Source organism: Phalacrocorax aristotelis, chromosome Z, assembly GCF_949628215.1.
Source record: "Phalacrocorax aristotelis chromosome Z, bGulAri2.1, whole genome shotgun sequence".
Lineage (NCBI taxonomy): Eukaryota > Metazoa > Chordata > Aves > Suliformes > Phalacrocoracidae > Phalacrocorax > Phalacrocorax aristotelis.
The window spans coordinates 58,135,156-58,156,656 of record NC_134311.1 but is presented as its reverse complement, the minus strand read 5'-3'; the positions used below and the strand labels follow the sequence as shown (position 1 = coordinate 58,156,656).

General features: G+C 39.3%; 1 protein-coding gene across 3 annotated transcripts in view; it reads left to right on the top strand.

The window, feature by feature from the left end:
• Positions 1-21,501, top strand: part of MAST4 (microtubule associated serine/threonine kinase family member 4) — a 309,587-nt gene that overhangs the window by 93,487 nt on the left and 194,599 nt on the right. The window contains exon 1 of one of the 3 annotated variants that reach the window (XM_075078837.1): positions 11,470-11,558. The exons of 1 other annotated variant lie outside the window; for it this stretch is intronic. In XM_075078837.1, coding sequence (XP_074934938.1) covers positions 11,520-11,558 — 39 coding nt within the window. In that variant the 5' untranslated portion in view covers positions 11,470-11,519. Of the gene's footprint in view, positions 1-11,469; positions 11,559-21,501 lie in introns of those variants that run through there. One more of the 3 variants, XM_075078840.1, reaches the window with a different exon arrangement.

Here is a 21,501-nt window from a genome sequence, read left to right as displayed (position 1 = left end):
TGGTTCTGATTATGGCTATAACTCTCGAAACAGAGAGACTCAAACTGTGTTGGATGACACTGCTGACTTACAGGCACTGGAGCAGGGAGGGGGAAATGTACTTTATCCAGATCTCTCTACTGGGAACGGAAGTCCCTTCTCTTCGATTTTTCTTAGTTCCAAACAAGCAAAGGTGTATATCAAGGATTTTTCAGCAGGCGTTTTTCAATTTGAGAACATGCCGCAGAGCCTACTTTTGTGTTGGATGACGCACTGCTACCTCTAATCTCTTTATGTTTCTAGGCTTAAAAGCGAATGCAGTTTACTGACCTAAAACCTTATGTGGGTTGACTGCCATGGTTTGGCCTTGGCACACGCTGCTTGGTGTTTGTACCTCTGGGTTTTAGTACATACTTTCTTGTACATTCATGTGGAATCAAATGTATTATTATAAATTGCGCTTCTGTCCTGTGTACGCAGTTGGGAGTGTGGACTTTGAATTTTTTTACCTTATGTTACCTGTTAATACTCCTGCAAGCTGTCTCCTGGGCTAATATAACACTGATTTAAATTGTTCTGACATCACTGGTAAGACGCAATAGACATGTTTGTTCCACTCTTCTGTATGCTGTCACAGTGAACCGATGATTTTTAGCACCAACTCTGTTTTCATCTCAGTAATACTAGAAAACATCCTACTTCCTTTTTTCTTTTATCACAATATGTCCTATTGTGTATATGTCTATATCCAGTTCCATGATACTTCTAGTAAAGCAATAGTACAGTAAGATCATTGCATCTATTAAGAATTTTCTTTCATCAAGTTGTGGAGGCTAAGAAACCTAGATACGTGCTCAAGTTGACCTAGTGTAACTTCAGTAAAAGATGTGATAATCAGCTGGAGATTGGTTAACTGCTATGCTCTCCTGAATACATTTAACCTCTTGGTCACTGCTGAATATCTGTAGTTACGTGGTGCAGTGGAAGGTACTCAGTATGTGGTCAGTTAAATTCAGAAATTATGATTGGCTTTGTAATGCACAGAATAACTTGACAGTAATCTACACTTGGCTGATGAGGTATTCGTAATTCTCTGTGTTAGGTTACCTATTCAAAAAAGGGTGTAAGTTGCTGGTAGGAAACAAAGTTGAATTACAAGATTGCCTGCTGTAAATAAGGGAGGAAAGAGAGGAATTTCAAATTAACTAACCTACAACTAAAGTGGAGCTGGATCTCAGTGTATTTCATTAATTATAAGGACAGTGAAAGCATATCCTGGACAAACTTCCCTAGTATGATGCTGCTTTTCCAGAAGCCTGTAACTGTGAATAAATATTTTCTTTTGGTATGCTTGTTATACATGCTCTTTTTATCAAATACGGGACAAATTAAAACTAGTCATCAGTAGGAGAGCATTCCTCTTAATTACAAACTTGTGTAGTTTGTCTGGTTTGTAAAGGATCATAGGTCCATGGGGAGTCAAAACTTCAGCAAAGTGAACTACCTTCTGAATTAATTTGAATGTTGAAATGCTTAACTGCTGCTCTCTAATGAAGGACGATGCTTTTGTGAAGAGGAATGACCATGTAATGGGAAGTGTTGAATCTTATAGTGGAAGGAAAAGCTAAAACAGATTAAGAATTACATATCTTTAAGGGAAAGTACATTAATGTGCTATCTCCTTGAGAAAATATTGCCACTGTTGCGATTATATACTTCTAAAAAGGAAAGTGGGGCATCAAACTAAAGGAGACTAGATACATTATTGTTCAGAGTGACTTAAAAATAAAACAAGAACTTAAAACCCTTCCAGAGGTTAATAATAGTATGTGGAATGCAGCTTGCCTATTACTGTTTTCACGTAAGAACCAAACTTCGAAGTATCTAGGAGGGATTACTCAGAATGCAACTGCTATTGTTATTCTTTTGCCATGAGGCTTTAAGAATGTGCTTCCTTTTCCATATACAGAACCTAAACTATTGTGTTGAGCTGGTTATTAGAAAATTCCTCAACACAGTGGATACTTTTTATTTGTTCTCTGAAAACATAGCTAGATATGTGGAACTGCAAACTTTCAGATTTAAAATTCCTGTATGTTTGTTGTTTGGCATTCCTTGGGGAAATACTGAGAAAAGTAGTTCAGCAACTTTTCTAAAAAGGAAGAACATTTTGGTATGCATGTAATTTCCTCAGTTCTTGTTGAAAAGAGATCAGTGAGAGAAACAGACTGTACTCAGGATGTGCTTGTGCTTTCAGAAATAAATTTCTTTTATGCTATTGTATAATTATGGAAAACTTGGAAAATCAGAGGGCTTGATATCTTGGTTGGATTGGTGATTCGCCTATGCTTTTTGCTGCAGTAAGAAACAGAGTATTTGATGTGAAAAGCAAAGTCACTGAAGTTGAAATGTCTGTTGTAACCACTTTCTCCTGTATGTTCTGTCATTGAAAAGGAGGCTGATTATTTATTTAAAAAATAAGTTTGCTTCTGTGACAATTGTTTTTCCTCGGATACTTTTATGACTGATTTATTACCTTTCTAAGCCCTCTGAATGGCTAAACTAGAAATAGGTTGGTGCAAGTAGGATTTTGTCCGGCAGGTGGCATGAAAACCCAGTGTGTAGCTGTGCTGTCCATGGAATGTGTGTCCTTTCCTCATGGCTACTCTTATCGGTATAATTGAGACTGTTGGCAAGCTGTATGTGCTTTAGTATGAAAAAGCAGTGTATTTTCAAGAACCTTAAGGTATAATCAGAAAACCAACAGTGTTTCTTTTTTTAAGAAACAACCAGTGTCAACTGTACCTCTTTATGTGTAAGAAATAGTTGCACCCCTGCACTGACCTGTGGCTTGCCACTTCTCTAGATTTATTTCCTCTAGAAGAAGAGAATTAGAGTTTAGCTAACTGAAGAATCTTGAGTTTCTCCCTGCTCATGATGTGTATTCTGAGTAATATACGGTGGCTCAGAAGAATAGTAAAATGTCTCTTAATGCATTGCTGGACCTAGTAGCTAGATACACAGCAAACCAGCTTGGCTTATCTGAATGTGTTCTTCTCTAATGTGGTGAACACATATTGAATGGTACTCTATCAATCCATGTGGGGTATATTGCCCAAAAGTCTTTATGTCTGAAATACAACAGAGCTGTATAAGGAGCAGCGTGCTTTGCTCTGTGTGCATGGGTAAGATTGTAATATTGAAGAGGGATATGGGAAAATAGAACTCACAGTTTTGTTGTCAGGCCAGCAATGCCTTCTCTGTGCTGTAGCTGGGGACTCATTGGAAGTGCAGTGCCTTGAAAATATTTGGCTGGTGAAGCATGTCTGTTTTCTTTTCCCAAGGGCTACTGGTTATCATGTTGAGCTGTGAAAGGGAGCTGTTGGTTTCACATGGAGAATTTATTCCATACTTTTCCTAAGCCATGAAAAGGGACATTAGGTAAATGTGTACAGGGGCATAAATGACTATGTAGATGAAATACTGTAGCTTTTACACCCCCCACCCCTAAAAAAAAAAAAGCACCAAAAAACCCCACCAAACCCCAAACATTAAAAGCACTGCATTAAAGAAAACTTTTGCGGAATGTAACAGTAGGTAGTGATACTATAAGGTTCTGATTTATGCAAGATGGCAAGGTGTTGATCTGTATAAAATTCTTTAAAGATCATCTTCATTTTGATTCACTTCCACAATAATTTTCAAACTGATACAGGAAATATGTGCACATATTCCAGCTCCCAATATCATACATGGCTTTTGCTTTCATGCTTCTGTAACTTCACTTGATGATCTGTTACACATTATGATCTCTAATGAAATTCCTTTGTCTCACAGCATTGCAGAGGGACAGTGAGGAAGGTTTGTTGTGGATATACATGAACAGGAGGGTTAAAAACTTTTGGGGGACATAGCTGTTTTTACAGATTGGTTTTTTTGTGTGTGTGGTAGAGACAAAAATGTATTGTGCCTGTTAGGGTATTTGAAATTCAGTGTAAAACATCATGAGTAAATTCCTTTAGGAACTGAAACTATTTCCAGAATGCTACTGAACAGAGATGTGATCTCTGTGTTATTTCTTACTCACATGCAGAGAATGATTATTTTGGTGTGGCATGTAAAGGTGGCTCAATTTCTCTTACGATCATTCAGAAGTATAACCTTGGGCTCCTTTGTGGAATTGTAGTGTCGTCTTCCCTTGACAGTTTATGCTCTAATCTATGCTTAAAAATAACTTCAAAAGGTTTCAATATACAGTTTTTGTGTTTGAAAACTTCAAGACCTATGGTGTATCTTTCGAAGAAATAATCAAAGTAGGATCCACTTCTGGGAGATGGTCAAAGATGTTGCCAGAATTTGAGTGACATTTCATTCATAGTGGATAGGAAGCTACTGCCATCTGCTCTGAAAGGCTTTATAGAGTCAGCTCTGAAGTATCATTCCTGGAAGACTTACGTTCTTCTGGTTTTGCAAGACTCCATGGTTGCATGGATGAAATAAATCTCCTTTGTGATCAAGAACATACCTGTGACAAACTTTTTTGTTTGAGATGGGGTTTCTGTATTTCTGTGTATTTTCTGTTTTGTTTTAAGCCTGATGTTTGCCTCTAGATTGCAAGGCGAAAGAGATACTGTTTCTTTGGATTGGTGAGCCAGTTACAATGCATACTACTGAATGTATTTCTTGGAGCTACAGTCTGAACCACTACTTGCAGCACCAAATACCCCTGTAGAATAGAAAGCTTTTAGTTATTCCCAGATACAGTGAGGAAGATGAACTATTGGACTACTGAAGATTGGATATCAGGAATCTCTGCTACTTTTACATGAGCCTTTGCATTTGTGGTGAGACAGGAACAATATATTTTGAACGGTCCATCATTGCTATGCATTGTATAAACTGGTTAAGAATCTGCTAGGTTGTTCGTGTTTCACTTTGAGATCAGATTAAAAGTCTTTTGCTAAGAAGAAAAGCTCATTGAACTTGAAGGCACTAGGTAGATTTGAACCTGATGCTGCCTTGGGGTTTCAGTTTTAAAATAAAAAGCCATATGCCTGTATGGTTCAGTGTCTGGTGTTTCAGTTGTTCCTTTGTTAAATTCTGTGACTGGCTTCGTGTAGTTTTCCTTTGCAACTTTTTTAAATACGTTTGTGCGTATTAGGTTAAGCTTGTTGCACTGAGAATCTTGAAGAGGAAGGTATGGAAGTGTATGCAAAGTAAATGTTTAAGAAGCATTTCTGAGTTACAAAAATTTGTATTTAAGCTTTTGTATTCTAGAATCCAAAGATGTCTTAAAAGGTATAAAAACTTTGAAATTTGAAAAAAGAGTAAACTAGGACTGTGCAGAGTTGCTGAGAGAAACACTAGTTTGTTACGTAAACTGCAATTGAGCCTTCTAGGATGGTAACCCATAACACTCAGTAAAGCAGTGCAGCTGGTAGCTGCTGCTTGGCAAATATAAAACAACAAAAAATATGTGTTGGCAATTATTAGGCTGTTTTGTAGTGAGATAGTTGCAGCCCGGGAGTTGGCAGGCTAACAGCTGCAAGGAATATAACTTTCTTTACTCTGATTTGATCTCTTCTTCAGTGCTGTCAGGTGGGTTTTTTTGGGGGGGTGGAGGTGAGAGTGAAGAGAACCACATTTTTCTCCCACCTTTCTGTAGTGCTGTACCTCAGTAATAACTTGGTTTAAAAGCCATCTCCTTCACCTTCTTTTTGTATTAGTCATGCATTAGCCTTATCCAATGTCATGTATTGCCACAGTTCTGCTGGCAGGAGACCTAGAGAAATTGGAAACTAGTTCTTAAAGCTTGAACTTGAATGATTAGAATGATAAAATAGTGATTGAGAATTGAGCTTGCAGTGATGTGGAGACAATAACGTATGGAAAAGATGTGGATGAAGATCTAACTCAGCTACAGAGGTTAGGTCTGGTTTGATGCATGAATTTTTGTGTGTGTGAGCGCTGCGTGGACATAGGAGTGGTTGGCCAGTTGCACTGCTTCTGTTTGCCATTTTCACACATGCAAAAGAGTTTGTTTCGAAACCATTATAACTACAGCATCCAACAGGGCACACTCTGGTATGCTCTAGTTGTTTCTCTCTTCTCTAATGTGCTTAGATAAAGGCTGCATAGCAATTACTGTTAAACACTGCTGTATTTTTCAATTCCTATACTTGTTAAAACAGGTATCTACAGTGTCCACTTACCTGGACTTTTGAGAACATAGCACTTAAAAAATCTAGTTTTTCTACTAGCAGTCACTTGAATAGCTTATCAGTGGTCAAAAATACAATGAAAAGCTCCCTTTTTACCAGTGCTGGGGAAAAAAGGTTCCTATTCTTTTGGATTGCAAGTTATCAGAATATAAGGTAATTACTGCATTGCTTGTTATCTATTCTAAGCATTGGATTTTTCTCATTTGGGAAGAAAATAATTACCTTAAAAACTCAATTATGATGATCTGATGCTGTATTTAAGGTATAAGAAATAGCCCTGAGAGAGATAAATTCAGGGGGCAGAGTACAAGTGAGTTGTTCCATGGTGCATAATAAATATGATTTATCTTATGCTGCCACCATGTGTAGAATGGAAGTGGCAGCTGCACATGGGATAGGTGTATACATAAAATTGAAATTAAATCAAATCTGCATTGTAAAACTGTAGTTACATATTCATATATATTTTCATGTGCTCAGGTTTTATCTTTTAATTAGGTGATTTCAGTAATCGCAATAATTTCTGAATTCTCTTAGAAAAAAATATTGACTGATGGACTAAGTGAGGGAATTTGATTAATGCAAAAAGTAACAGTTGAATGAGGAAATAAATTCTCTGAATTTGTGTAATTGTCCTGAAAACTATCTGCTACCATGCTTCTTTTCTGCTTTAAATAAATATGTGCTTAGGGTATGTCTTTGAACTAATTCTGAAACATCCTTTATATTTAATCAAGTAAAATGCTGCGTTTATAGGTGAGAAAGATTTTGGAAAAAGTTGAGATTATTTATCACCTTTCTTAAAATAATTTTGCCTTCCCTGATGGGGAAAAAAGTTTGCTTCTTCATAGTCTGTATACATGTGCTGGTTTTGTGGTGCATGTACATCTGGAGTGTGCGTTTCAGCTACAAGTGACGTGAAGGAATCTGTGAGGCAGTTTGCTATTTCATATGTATATAAGGATGCTATTGTTGAAATATTCCAAAGAGCATGTCTATATTTCATTATTTTCCTTCTAAAGCACAGCTTTTTCAATACCACGATCTTGTCTGTCATGGTTTTGATGGTAATATTACTGAAATAATAAGCTGAAAAGTAATGAAAGCCTCCAGGCAAAAATATCGTGCTTTATGCTATTTTAAACATACAGATGCATCTTTGGTAATATCTAAAAAGATTCAGTTTGGGAGAAGATTCAGTTGACACTTAGCTTGTGTTGGCTGCAAACCTCTGCCTTTCAGTACCTTCTGATATTGCAGCATTACCTTAGGAAAATGCCACTTTTAGAATTGGCAGTGAATGCACTTTTCATTGAAAGGTGGTTTTGTACTTTTCTACTTGATGAATCTCAACTTCCACTGGAAGGCACTCTTCTCTTTCTTTCATTCTCCTGCTGTCCACTGTTATTTAGGTAGCTTTACCAATGATCTTCGGCTTCTTGCAAAGCAAAGTAATACTTGTACCCTGTTTTGTAGTTCAAAAGTTTCTTCATGCCTCAGTCAGCAACCAGCCCCCATCAGCCACTTGCTCACTCCTCTCTGGTGGGATGGAGGAGAGAATCAGAAGGGTAAAAGTCAGAAAATTTTTGTGGGTTGAGATAAAAACAGTTTCATAGGTAAAGCAAAAACCACGTGTGCAAGCAAAGCAAAACGATTTTATTTACTACTTCCCATGAGCAGGCAGGTGTTCAGCCATCTCCAGGAAAGCAGGGCTCCATCACACCTAACGCTTATTTGGGAAGACAAACACCATAACTCTGAACATCCTCGTCCGTCCTTCTTCTTCCCCCAGCTTTATATGCTGAGCATGATGTCATATGGTGTGGGATATCCCTTTAGTCAATTGGGGTCAGCTGTCCTGGCTGTGTCCCTCCCAGCATGGGAGCTGAACATGAGAGCATGGGGAGCTGAAAAACTCCAACAACTAAAATACCTCCACATTATCAACACTGTTTTCAGCAGAAATCCAGAACATAGCCCCATACTAGCTACTATGAAGAAAATTAACTCTATCCCAGCTGAAATCACGACAAGGTGACATCTTTGCTTTGCCTGCTTATAATTCTTTTGGTAAATTGTCTATGTACACAATTATTACTTCTGTGATCCTTGAGATGGTTTGTTATGTTGTGGACCTTTTGCATCTGTGCCTGTCAGTGATATATTACTTGGTGGTATGACATTTTTATGCTGTTGTTGTTCATGTAATGAATTCATAGAATTTTTCATGCTCTATAGACCTCTCAGCTAGATGGAACACTTCTAATTCATACGTCTACATTAATCAGTTATATATAGTTAGATATGCTGAAATGATTGTTGGAACAAAACCAACTTACATTTCAGTATTATTTACTTTTAAAGGAACTGATAAATTGTGCATTAGGAGGTTTTGTATTTCAGTGATTAAAATAAAACTTGTGTAAGTGCATGTTTAGAGTGGGTATATAAATGCAAACATGCTTGCAGCTGAAACCTGTAGTGTGTCATGAGAGACAAATGGTAAGGTTTTGCTTCTCACCCTTGAAATCTGACAATCTTTGGCTATTGCCTCAAATTCACGTTTGCTGTCCTTGCTGGAAACCGAAGAGCAGCATTTAAATTGTTAATAATTTGCCTGTATTGTCTTTGGAAACAGAAAAATACAGAAAAGAGAGAATGTGAGGGCACTTGGGTGAGACCAGGAGAAAGGTTTAAAGTGTTAACAAATAAGAAAGAAAAGATGACATTTTGAAGTGGAAATGGGGAAAGAGGAGTATGGGGAGGAACCCAAGAAGATACCTGTGTACATTTAATGCAACTCTGTTTCCCCTTTGTTTCACAGAGGTTAGGGATCTAGTTGCTTTTCAGTTTGATTCTGTAAAGTAAAGAAGTTTTCACCAGGTTCAACATGCTGATTAAAGAGACGTTATACTTCAAAAGTAAATTAATTTAGGAGAGTTGAGTAGCCTTTGTTTCAGAGGAGGTCAGATTTGATGGTCACAATGCTGCCTTGTGGCCTACAAATCTATAAATCTATTGGTGTGTTTGATGTTCTTGTCTCCTTGTTGTGGAACTGGAGTTTTGGTCACTACGAGCTTCTCCTTTCTTTCTCAACTGAAATACAGCGCTGTTCCTGTAGCTGAAATCAGTAATGGCTAAGTTCAAGCCATTGATCTGATGTTACGGATGCATTTGGAGCTGGAGACGCAGAGAGACTGGGAAGGGGAAACATGTCCCATTATGTCACTGTGTAACTGATAAAAATTGGCTGTTTTTTAAAGGAATACAGTTGGAGGTCTTAGAGGAATGTAGCTTAGCAAGAGTGCTGAAATTTTTTTTCTTTTATTGTAAAAAGCGTAAAGTGATGATGTTAATACATTTCAGTCATGTGAAGAAAACCATGAGGGGGGCCCCAAATACAGCAGCCTTTTGTTTCTCTGTTCTTCAGATAAGCTGTTATTGCTCAGTGTTATCCTTTCAGCCATCCTTTTTTTTTTTTTTTTTTTTTGTTTGAAATGCTTTTGCCGTTAGCAGCTTTTACTACTATGGAATGTACATGGACCACTTCTCAAAATTATTCAATCTGACAGGAAATCAATATTTTTTTCATACTAGATTTGAAGGTGTGATTGTCATAACCCTCGTCTTAGACTGTTAATGGGTGAATACTAACCTTGATTTTTATCTCTATTTATAACCTTTAGTAAGAAATGTACCTTTCCCTTCCTGCTTGCAGCTCTCTAGAAGTGGTTTGAGGTGCATTGTTTTCAGTGGAAAAAGAATACACATATATTAGAATTGGCTATCTGCAGGTATACCTGTATTTTGCAAGTAAAGCACAGGTATTCCTACAGATGGATTCTGCTGTTATGTGTTGTGGCTTCTTCCATAGAGTTAGACATTTGAAACTGAAAAATTCCTTAACGCCATGTAATCAGGATGTTAGCTCGAGGTAAAGCAACGGCTCAGTTGTTGAAGTAATGAGTTTAATTATGCAAAGAAAAGCTGAAATGGAATTGGTGCCATTTTTTAAATGTTTGCAGCAGGAATACTCATCTTCTGTGTTCAATTTGTGTTTACAGTTTCTGGCAGCCTGTTTAGTTTTTATGCTTTCGGCTTTGTACAGAGGGAAGCATGCTTTGCCTTCAAATTTTATCATGTGAAGACTTCCTAATTTTAAGTAAGATCAGATGAGGATTCCTAGCTGGAAAATACATAGGCTATTTATGGAGCTGTTTTCCTTGATATTTAGTATTTGACAAGACTTCCCTGTGTAAATCTACAAACGGATGCAATATTGCTTTTGAACATAAAATGCAATCGATTTTACTCAGTTACTGGGTTCCTAAATCTCAAAAGGTATTTTTAATGACATAGCCTAATCAGTAGATACCATGGCTAACAGTGTGATGACAGCCTCTAGGGGGGGAATCAATGATTTGTTTAACCAGCAGCTTAGCTGATAAGGAAAGTCCAATACCTTTATCTTCCTTAGAATCTGTTTTCAGACGTAACCTTTTCGATTCAGCACGCAGTTTTGATGGAGAGGATTCCTCCTGGCTCCAGCCACATCAGCTGAGCTGATGCGAGGCACTTGGACGACATCCCCAAGGTCAGAGCCCGGCCTGGCGGCTGTGGTTTCCTGCACCCCTGGGGCCCGAGTCTGTCCTCTGTCCGCGGTTCCTCAGCCGCCTCCAATGGGAAATCCCGTAATTTCTTACGAAGTGCTATTATAGCGTGTTACTGCTATCGCATTTGCAAGTAAACGAAAACTTATTATTCATCTCTTCCCTGCCTTGAATTGAAAGAAAACGAGACGGAGCAAGGTAAACAAGCTGAAAGACTCTGAAATCACACCTGATGGGAATGCTATATCCTGACCGCTTATCTGAATACCATGGGGTAACACTCCCCCTCACGACTGCCTTTAAGCAATTTTTTTAACCTCTATTTTGACACCGGCCGGGGCGGAAGGGGGACCGATCTGGCTGCGCCGTGGGGCCACCGGCGGACCCGGATCCCCTCCCCCACCCCTGGCCTCCCCGGCTGCCCGGCGGGGGGCGAGGGCCGGGGCGGGTCCAGTGCCGGTGCCGCACCGGTCCCGCCGGTCGCCGCGCGCGGGGCTGCCCCGCCGCCGCGCGCCGAAGTTGCCGGGCTGCACAACTCGCCGGGTCACGTGGCCCGGCGGCGCCAATCGGCGCAGCCGTGATGTCAGCGCCGAGCAGCTGCCCCGGGGATGCGGAGCGGCGCGCGGGCGCGGGGCAGTCCGGCATGGCCGGGCAGCGGGCGGACTGAGGACGGCGGGCGGGCGGGCGGACCGAGGGCGGCGGCGGCGGTATGGACGAGCCGGGCATCCTGCGGAGACGGGGGCTGCAGGTAGGGGCGGCGGGTGGGCGGTGCCCGCGGGGGCGGCCCCTCGCCTCCCCACCCCACAGTTTCGAAGTTGCCCTCACCTGCCGTGAGGCGCGGAGGCGTGCTGGCAGGGCCGGCGGTGAGGGGACACCTCTGGGCGGGCGGGGCGGTTCGTGCTGCGAAACGGCGCCACCGTTAGCCCCAACGGGCGGGCGGCGAGGGGTCAGCCCGTGCGCTGCCTGGGGCGGCGGCGAGGCGGGAGCGGCGGGTGCCGTGCAGGCTCGTGCGCCCCCTCCGCGGCGCCTCGAGGGTGGGGAGAAGTGGACGTTCCTCGGGGGAGAAAGTTCCGGTGGCGGCTCTGCGGGCGGTGGCGGCGCACTTTGCAGAGGAGCGAGGGGGAGCGCAGCCGCTGCCAGCCGGCTTCGGGCTGACTTTCCCGCGGGCGTTCATGAACTCAAGAAAATTATGTTTCCCAAACTGCGAGTGGATTTTTGGCAAAATGCTGGTACCGTGTGTTGTCTGAACTCTGGGCTCGAGCGCTATACTCGTTTAGGATAAGTTGTTAAGCGCTCAGGTGATTTCTCTCCGGCGGAAAGTGTATTAAGAAACAGCATGTGACAACTGTCGAGTATAGGGTGTAGTTACTTCTTTACTGTTTCACCAAAATGGAGCACCACCTCAGACTACATCATTCTGGCCCATTGTTTAGAAAGCCCCTTTGCTCAAGTCGCTCTCGGCGCTGAATGTACTTCCTTTCTTTTGTTTTCCTTTACATCCGCAGTGTTTCAATGGGAGGAGGGTGAAGAGGAAAGCCTCCTTACATTTGGGATCGTTATTCTTAAGTAACGTCAAATTGCTTTTAGTGTTTAAAATGCACCGAACTTGTACATTTCTGAACTTTTCAGAAGCATGCCCTTTGATCGATCAGCGGTTTCAACTCAGTGCTGACCAAGTGTAACAATTTCTATTAGACAGGTGAAGAGAAGTAGAATCCATAGCCCATGTTGTTACATAGCATAGAGAAGTCCTAAAACCCTCTGGGGCTTCTTAGTCTTTTAAGAATCCGTTAGCTTTTCTTTAACTTTTAGTGTGATGGCATTTGCCTGTGGAAAGTGAGTAACTTCCAGAAACAGATTGTGAGATTTTATTTAGTCCTTAAATCCTAACTATTTTCTGTTAACTGATTGTAAAGTGGGAAGGAGAGTCTCAGGCTGCAGGTTGGGACTGCTGATGACAGCTTTTACAGGAGAGGATTTAAAAGTTTCAGGAGGTAGACCGTCAGAGCAAAACTGGATTTCCTCCTGCTAAACCTGCTGTAATCCATTGAGTAGTGTGTAAACCGGATTTCTGCCTTTTGACAAGAATTGAACAGCAGCCTGTGCTGATTAAGGGGTAACTTAAACCTTAATGTGAAAGCCTATTGTTGAGTTGAGCAAATACTGTTTTTGAGGTAGGGCTTTTTTGTTGTTGTTGTTTTATCTTCTGTAACTTTAACAAAGTAGTTTTGAATGAATACCAGGAATATTTCAAAGACTGCTTGCTTCCTTCTATATATGCTGACATGGCCACTTAAGAGTATTAAAAGCTATATAGCAAATAATCCCAGTACCAGAAAGACCAATTCACACTTGCAGTGCATGCAGTAATAAAATGCTTTTAAAGATGTGTACCCCATGACTGTCGTTAGAACCTGGTTCTATGGTGGAGAAAAATAGCTAATGGTCAAAAGTGTTCAAGATTGAGTGCTGTCATCTAGAGAAAGATGGAGGGAGAGGAATCCTATTTACACTGAGGTTGTTCGTTAGACCCTTAATTGAATTGGTCTTCATATTGTCCTCTCGCCCCTCTGTTGTACATGCAACTAGCCTAGAGACTAGTATGATGAATTTGTGAGCTGGAAAGCAGATGATATGACATGTGACAAGCAGCATAGCCCTTGTTTAATTCTTATTAGTAAACACGCGTTAGATGAAGTCTCTGAGTTGTCTCCTTGGCTGACATTTGCTTTTTATAGTACATCCCAAAGGGATGAGTTCGTTATTTTATAGTAATAGAACATGTTCTTACCATTAAAACCCCCCTAAAAAATTGTCTTGCCATTATGTTCTGTGGGAGTAATCCATGTATCTTTTGTCCCCTCTTCTTTTTCATATGTTATTGATACTTTCCGTTAAAGGCTACTGAGAATATTCTGAAAGAGATTTTAAAAAAAAAAAAAAAATTTCCCTGTTAAGGTGGTTCTGAAATACTTGTGATCTTCAATAAAAAGTCAGCTAACTTTCCTTCATATGCCTTTGTAAGTTCTTCTGGTTAGAAGTAGAAATGATAAAAGCAGGTAAATCTGCTTAAAAGCTCAGTGCTTTCTTAGGTGAAGGTGCATTTAAAGTAAACCAGTCATATAATGGGAGACAGCACATGCCTAAATTAAAAGCCAACTTGGTGCAACTGCTTTTTTTTTTTTTCTGTTTTTACACAATTTGCTTCAAAGCTTGATTTACAGGGGACACAAACAATTTCCTTTTAGATGGGAACCTGATGTAGCTGTATTTAATGCCATGTACCATCATGCTGTGTTTAAAAAAAGCCAGGAAGCAGCTTGAATTGACTTTCAAAATGTAAGCCTTAAGTAAATATGTAGACTTGGATAAATCTTGTTTTGGATTGATATGTGGAAGGTTTTTGTGGTGCTCACACTTACGGAGAAACTGAGCCTTTAATTTGTTCCATCCTGAATATGTACATCTGTTTCATCTTACTGTAACCTCTTCCTTTATGTCCAGTTACTTATGTTGGATGTGTTCATAGAAAAATAAAAGCTTTTTAATCTGTAGTATGTGCTCCTTTTTCATGAGCAGATTCTGAAGCTCTCATTACAAAGAACATGTTTTATTTGTAAGAATCATCAGGAGAAAGTTGACCATTTCTTTCAACTTTTAAAAATGCTGAGTATAATTTAGCATGGATTGAAATAAGTATTTCTAGAAAAAAAGTTAAAAAAATTAAAACAGCTAACTACTTGCATATTTGTCATCACAGTTCTTGACTGCATTCTGCTAACAGCCTATGTTTCATCTCTCTTCAATGAATTTGTCTAGTAGTTGTTCATCTGAGCAATGTGTTTTATACTGCTTTAAATCAAAGAGTCCAAACCCATGTGATGGTGTGTACAGGTAATGCATTTCCTTCAGTCTGTAAGAGACTGGAGAAATCTTACTACCAGATGCTGCCAACTTCAGTTATGCTTCCAGAGCTGATGAAGCTTTCTCTTTGTCGAACAGATGTGCTGGATGCTTTGGGCCTTCCCTTTTGCTTTTGCTAATTTCAGTTCTGCCTCTAAGTGGCTGGTAAGCAGAGTCCTGTAAATCTTGGGGTAATTACATGAGATTTTTTAATTAGACTTGTAGAGGAATTGACCAACAGTGGAGAAATCAGCTATACATGAAACCTCCCAAATGTCAGAGAAAATGCTGTGTTTGTTTTCTTGTCTCTAGGTATATTTTTTTGTAAATGCTGGAAAATTTTCACATTCTTCAAATCCAGGATGACTGCATTGCATGGAAAATCCAGTTGAAAATCTTCTAATACTCTACTTCTTGCATTGATTGCGGGGTGTGTGTGGTGAGAATTTAACCACAAAATTCCGACTCATTGCTGTAGCAATGTAGGAATGTAGGAAACAAGCAGTGTAAGTGAAATGTGTTGTAAATGGAGTGTTGCTATTTCGGCGGAATGGAGGAGTCAGTTTATACTAATTCCTTATATGTCTAGAAAAAGGGGCACAGTCATTATGTAGCCTTGACTACTTGTTTCCTCCTTCTCCAGTACAGGAAAACCATTGGCTTTTGTAGGCAAGCATTTTGAAATTTGGTACATAGAATGTCCAGACCTTTGCAAAAAGTGAAACCCTTATAGATTTTTTTCAAGTTCTTGCTTAATAGCTCACCTGAAAATACGTTCTGAGAAATCTGACAGAAACGAGATAATTTCTGAGGGAAAAATGGCCTTATTTGTGGCCCCTAAACAGGTGCAATTTTCTTTGGGGTGGGAGGCTTCATGAAAATAATTTTTTCTGAAGTACTGAAAATTGATGTGTGAAGTAGAAGGGCCAGCTGGGAAGCCACACTCCATAGAAGAGGAGAGGAAATAGGGACACTATAACTGGCTCTTCTGTGGTTGCAGTTCATGCTTGGGAATATGTTCTTGGGGTGGTCTGCTGAGATAAAAATGATGATAAAAGCTGGAGAATATTAATTAGACTTTGGCCTCTGTTGCAAACTGAAGAGAAAGGGTGGAAGAATCAGTCTTATAGATGAGGTTCCGCAAAGGTTCTTCATAATTTTCACTGGTTTGAATGCTGTGTACAACAGTGTTCTCCTCCCACTAGGCAAGAAGGACCTGATCCATTCTCTCTGCTGGTGTTTTAGTACTGGTGGCAGTGAATTTACAGTATGAAAGAGGCATTGTGTAGTTGTGAATCAGGTCTGATATGTGTCTCTGCCTTTCGGTGAGTGTGTGGAAGAAAAAGTCTGTGGAGGGTGTGGAACCAGAGAATGATTAAAATAAGTCTTTGCATTTGCAGTTTCCAGTAGATTCAGATTAATCAGTTGAGAAGAAAGTGGGATATATGTTTTCCCGTGTTGTGTGGGAATAGCTGTGTGACTACGAACTGTGTTCATCCTCTGCTTAGTATTTGTGTCCAGTCCTGTCTAATACAGTCTTCCCTCAGGGGCTGCATCTGCAAAATAATGCTCAGAACTACTTAAATGGTGACACTTGCTCTTTCGTTTTATGAGGTGTTTGCATGAGCAGCAGGTATGGACGTAAAATGTTTAAAAAAATAAAAAACCCACCCAATTTTTATACTCTTTGTAAATTACTAAATATTTTCCTGATAGAGTTTTATTTTTAAGTTATTCTGGGGACTGCTGTAAGAGACAGGGCATTTTAAATCTGTTTTTGTTGTAGGGGTAGGGATGTGCAGATTAGAATAGATGTTTTCTTTGCTTAAATAGTGATAGGCAGTGATAACTGCCTTTAGAAATCAAAGGACTAGGCTTCTCAGAGAAGGGACACTGATGTAAAGAACACTTTTCCTCTCCTCATTAGCTGTCACTTCTACAGGCCTAATAGAGTGTACAATCTCTTGATCAGTTAATTCACCTCTATTTTCCAGGCATTCATGCATTGTTACATGTTTGTCAGGTCCTCTAAAAGGCTTTGTGTCAGACATATATTTAGCTATTATTTGAGCTGTGAAAGCTTTTCTGAAAGAGTTTAACTTTTCTTCTATCTTTGCTTCTCTTGGTATTATGGTCACTTTATTTCAGGGTCTAAAATCAGAAATGAGGAAAAAAAAATAGACCCCTGCTGTATTCAGAGCTAAAATATTTGACATGGGGCCACACTTGGTGCCTGTAGACCATATTGCAGTCCTCAGTAATGCCTTCTGATGATTGCAGTAAAGTTTCTTGATAATGTCTACAATATGTCACAAAGCTGATGGACTGTTTTCTATTAGGTTTGGAAGGCAAAGCACAAACTTAACAATTCCTTCCTGTCATATCCTTCAGCGAGCTCCGTGGTGGAATCTGTAGTGATTTGAACTGAGCTTGGTTGTGTTCAAAAAGTGATAAAGAAAACTAGCCTTGGAGTCCTCTGTAACTCCTGTTTCTGAGTCGGTCATCCCCAAAATCTTTTTGTGGGTGGTTTTTTTTTGTGTGTGTGTTTTGTTTTTGTTTTTTGTTTTTGCCTGCTTAGTAATAATGGGAATAGTATCTGCATGAAGGATAGTAACTTCTGATTGAAATGAGTTTTGTTTCTTTTTTTTTTTTTTTTAATCCCATGGGTAGATCTTGATTTGACAGATGGTTTGTTAGCATTGGTTTTTACTCACTTTGTCACAACTAACGAAACTATTAGTTTTCTGTGTTTTCTTTTTGAAATTTTTTGTAAGATGCCTCATTTGAGTTTGATGGGGTTTTGTCTGTGGTGCTACTTCATGTGTCATGTTTAACATAATTTCAAAGTACAATTTAGTATATGCTTGATTAGATTTATTTTCACCTACTGATACACTGCATTTGCTTTGAAAATCTTAAGTTTTCCATTTCTTAAGTTAGGTGTTTTATCAAAATTGCCCACAGGCTTTGAGATGCTATTAATTCCTTTTCCTGCTGGATTGAAGTAGTAAACTTTTTTCCTTATAGCAATGCCAGTTATCCATCTGAACATTAAAAATCCATAAAGGTCCATAAATTATCATTATGATCACAAAGCAAAACACTCAAAACTGCAATTTCATAATTTGTTTTAATTTTGTTTTCTTGGCTTTACTTTTTCCCTTTTACATATAGCACAAACTACTTCTGCAAACCTAACTCTATTCTCTATGGGATCCTTGCTTCATCTGACGTAAACCAGAACAACATTTTTTTCCTGTCAACAACGCACGTAATCTTCAATCTTACTCAATTACTTGGTCTCTTTTATTCCTCTTGGATTCACCCTGCGGCTTCATTCAAGTCCCCCTTGACTTTAGTTCTCAAGTTTAGCACTCCACAGTGGCATGCAGCAACTGGGATTAGAGATAGAAAGGATAGTTGCAGTCAGTGTCTGTGTCCTGAAGAAGCGCGCTCTTCAGAGACTTAAGGTGCTAAACTCCGAGTTTCTACAGAGCATGTTATGTTTGGAGTAGTTTGTCCTTTTTGAAATTCCTTAGTTTTTTTATATATAGTTGGCTTAGTTTCATAGGGATATGAAACAACACTTCTCTGACACCTGGGTACCCTCCCCAGCCAAGATACTGTGTAAAAGCAAGGGAACAATTGCACTGAAAAGTACCAAGAGATTGGTTTTTTTAAGCTTTATTGTCAGAAATAGGAGATCCAGTTCAGCAGCACTATACCAAAAAGGTCATGTTTGTGTAGGTGCTGTAAAAGAAAAAATTTCAAGTGATCAAATTTCAAGAAAATGTTTAAGTAATCAAACCCACAATCTTAAAGTCCTTAGTTAAAAGATGGGCTTGTGGCATTATTGGTAACCAGTAGTTCCTGTAACCAAGCAATTTGCTTTCCTGAATTCCATTTTCAGCTGTCTGGAACCTGGTAGTTTTTTAGAATAGCTACCTGTATGGTGTATTAAAGTGCGCACATTGTGTGGAGATAAATGTCCTGTTACAATTCTTTTGACAGTGTTTTGGCCCCAGAAAGCTAGAACTTCAAATGCGCTTATGTTTTGTGTATTTGAATGTTCTTGGTCTTCTCTATAGATAAGTGATGCTATATCAAATACAGCAATGTGTCTGAAGATGCTCTTCAACAAATGCAGATTCCTGTCCTATCCCTCAATGTTACTTTCTCTTCCTATGTGAGAAGCAAGGGAGAGGTGGTAAAAAGTATATTAAGTGTGTGCTTGCATTAACTTCTGTTTTGAGTTCTTTGATGTGAAAGGTTGGTTAATGTATTTTATGTCTTTGCTTTAAATTATGCCACAAGAAGGATACCATTGCAGCTGCTCTAAAAAAGCCTAGTTGTACACAAGTTCAGTGGGTACATTAGGGAATTCAGCAGTCAGAATTTGTGTGCAGAAGAACCTGAAAATAATCGCTATCCTCTTATGTTTTCTGAATACAACACTCACGGGCTCAGCTGGAAAATTTAGGTTTTGAGTGGAAAATTGATTTTTAGGACTCCATTGCCCCTTGTGAACACAGTTTCCTAGTTTTAAATTACTTCCAATATTTCAAGAGTTTAGTAAATGTAGAGAAGTGCAAGAAAGGAATGAGTAATATGAATGAAAAACTAGGAAGATGAAATGTTCATCACCACGGTAAAAGCTGTGTTTTATGGTACTCTGATTCTCTATTAGTTCATATGCTGTTCCCTTTATTGGTTCTTCAAGACACAGTGGAGTGTTTGTGTTTAAATGCAAAAGATTATCGCGGTTTATTTGGTGTAAGGTGAGTAGTGATCAAGTGAGTTGTGTTACTAGACTGTATCTGCAACTGTTTGATGATAAATAGCAGATTTTAACATTCAAGCATGAAGCTGAATAACATTTTCTTATTTTTGCCCTCAATATTTACTCATCTGTAAGCTATTGTTCAAAATTGTTCTTAGGACAAGGTGGCCAAAATCTACAATTTTCTTGGATTGGTTGGCAACAGAGGAGAAAATCTAATGTAATGCATATCACATTTATCACTAGGTAGGGGGTGTTACTGCATTTGCACACTTTGCTTTGCAGTAGTGATAAGAGATTTAACTCTAACAAAGCTATCTGTATGAGATGGCTGCAGAGACCTCATTGTGATTCTCCCTGATCTTATGAAGGTAGCAGTCTCTACCTTAGGTCCAGAATGTGTCTGCTAAACTGGTGTAACATCTTGATTGACTGTGAACTTCAGTTTAATTTCTCAAATAGCACTTGGTTGACTTTCTTGTCTACACTTTTAGGACCCCGAATGGATCTTCGTCTGTCAGTATAGATTTCTTTCATGAGTCTTTGGATTTTGGTTTACGTTGCTTGCTGTTCACTCTGCCAGTAATGCCAACTTTGTTGCTCAGCTGTTTGTCTTTTGTCTTTCTTACATTCTCTTTAAGCTCACAGCAAAACTCTATTCTTATTGAGAATGCAGCTGAGGACTTGGTTTTGAGGTTTTAAAATAGAACGATGACAAAACAACCACCTTTTTTGTGTGTGGATTTTATTTCTCCCCTTCAGTTCCCATTGCATATGATGAGGGCTGATGTCTTTTTAATGGTTTCTGTAGCAGGTTTTGCTCCTTGCTTTGTTTTAACAGTAAGAATGGAACATTCCAGTTAGTTTTTTAGCACTGCTGCAAAACATAGTAGTATATGTTTTTCAATTGCCTCTTTCCCCCTCAAGACCCCTTCAATTATTTCAGTATCGTTTCTCTCTGATGTGGACTCTGTCTGACAAATCAATACTAAGCTCTTCTGATGCCAAACCCAGTAAAGCTGGTTAGGCTTATAGGTATGTGAAGTGTATGTTCCTGTCTTCAGCCTCTAAGGAGATGCAGGGATAAGATTCAGACACTTCTAAATTGTTGCATTTCTGCAAAGGAGGTATTCTAGAAAAAAATATTATATTTAAACCACCTATTTTTCATGTGTATTCTCTCTAGCATCGCTGGGGACATGCAATAACCAATAAGAACCCTGTCAGATATTCATTCTTGCTTTTTTCTCCTTCAGAATGTCCCAACGTTCTTTGTTCAAATACTGTAATGATTATCTGTGTTCAACACGATGCAGTCAGGGAGAAAAGGGTAGTGTCATAACTAGCAGTGCTAATGGGAGCATATCCAGCACACTAATATGTTAAACTGCCAAGCAATTTGAGCAAACATGTTAGTTACACATTTTTGTTATGCAGAATTTAACATTTGTGGCTGTGCTTCAAGAATGGGAAACAGAAAGTTATCTCAGATGAATTTTTCCTTTGTTAGTATCTTCTGTGGCTGGACAGATTAATTGGTGCAGGATGCAGTCCTGGCCTTTGATTTCTGTTCTCTTTCAGAGATAGCTTTCAAGGGTTTCTTTTCTCACAGTTTAAAACTGAAGCTACACATGTACATTTTTTTTTTATTGACTCAGTTTCTGGCTTTGGCATTAAGGATTGCCAGACATACCATAATGCAGTGTTCTTTGTCAAATAACTGACAACACATTACTTTTTTATTTTTTTTAAATCCTGTAACTAGATAGATTTCTATCTTACTTATTATGCTCTGTGTGTGTTTTGAGATGGCTCTCTGACAGAAGGAGTTTTCCTGGTCAGCCTGTAGAGCTTGGCACAGAGCCTAGTTAAGTATTACATTGAAGATCTAAATTTAAGGCAGTGCAGATTGGCAAGAAATGAGCATCTTACTAGATAGAAAAACCCAAACTGATCAACCCTCCCCCCACCCCAGTAAACCCCCAAACATTTTACACTTGCTTGAATC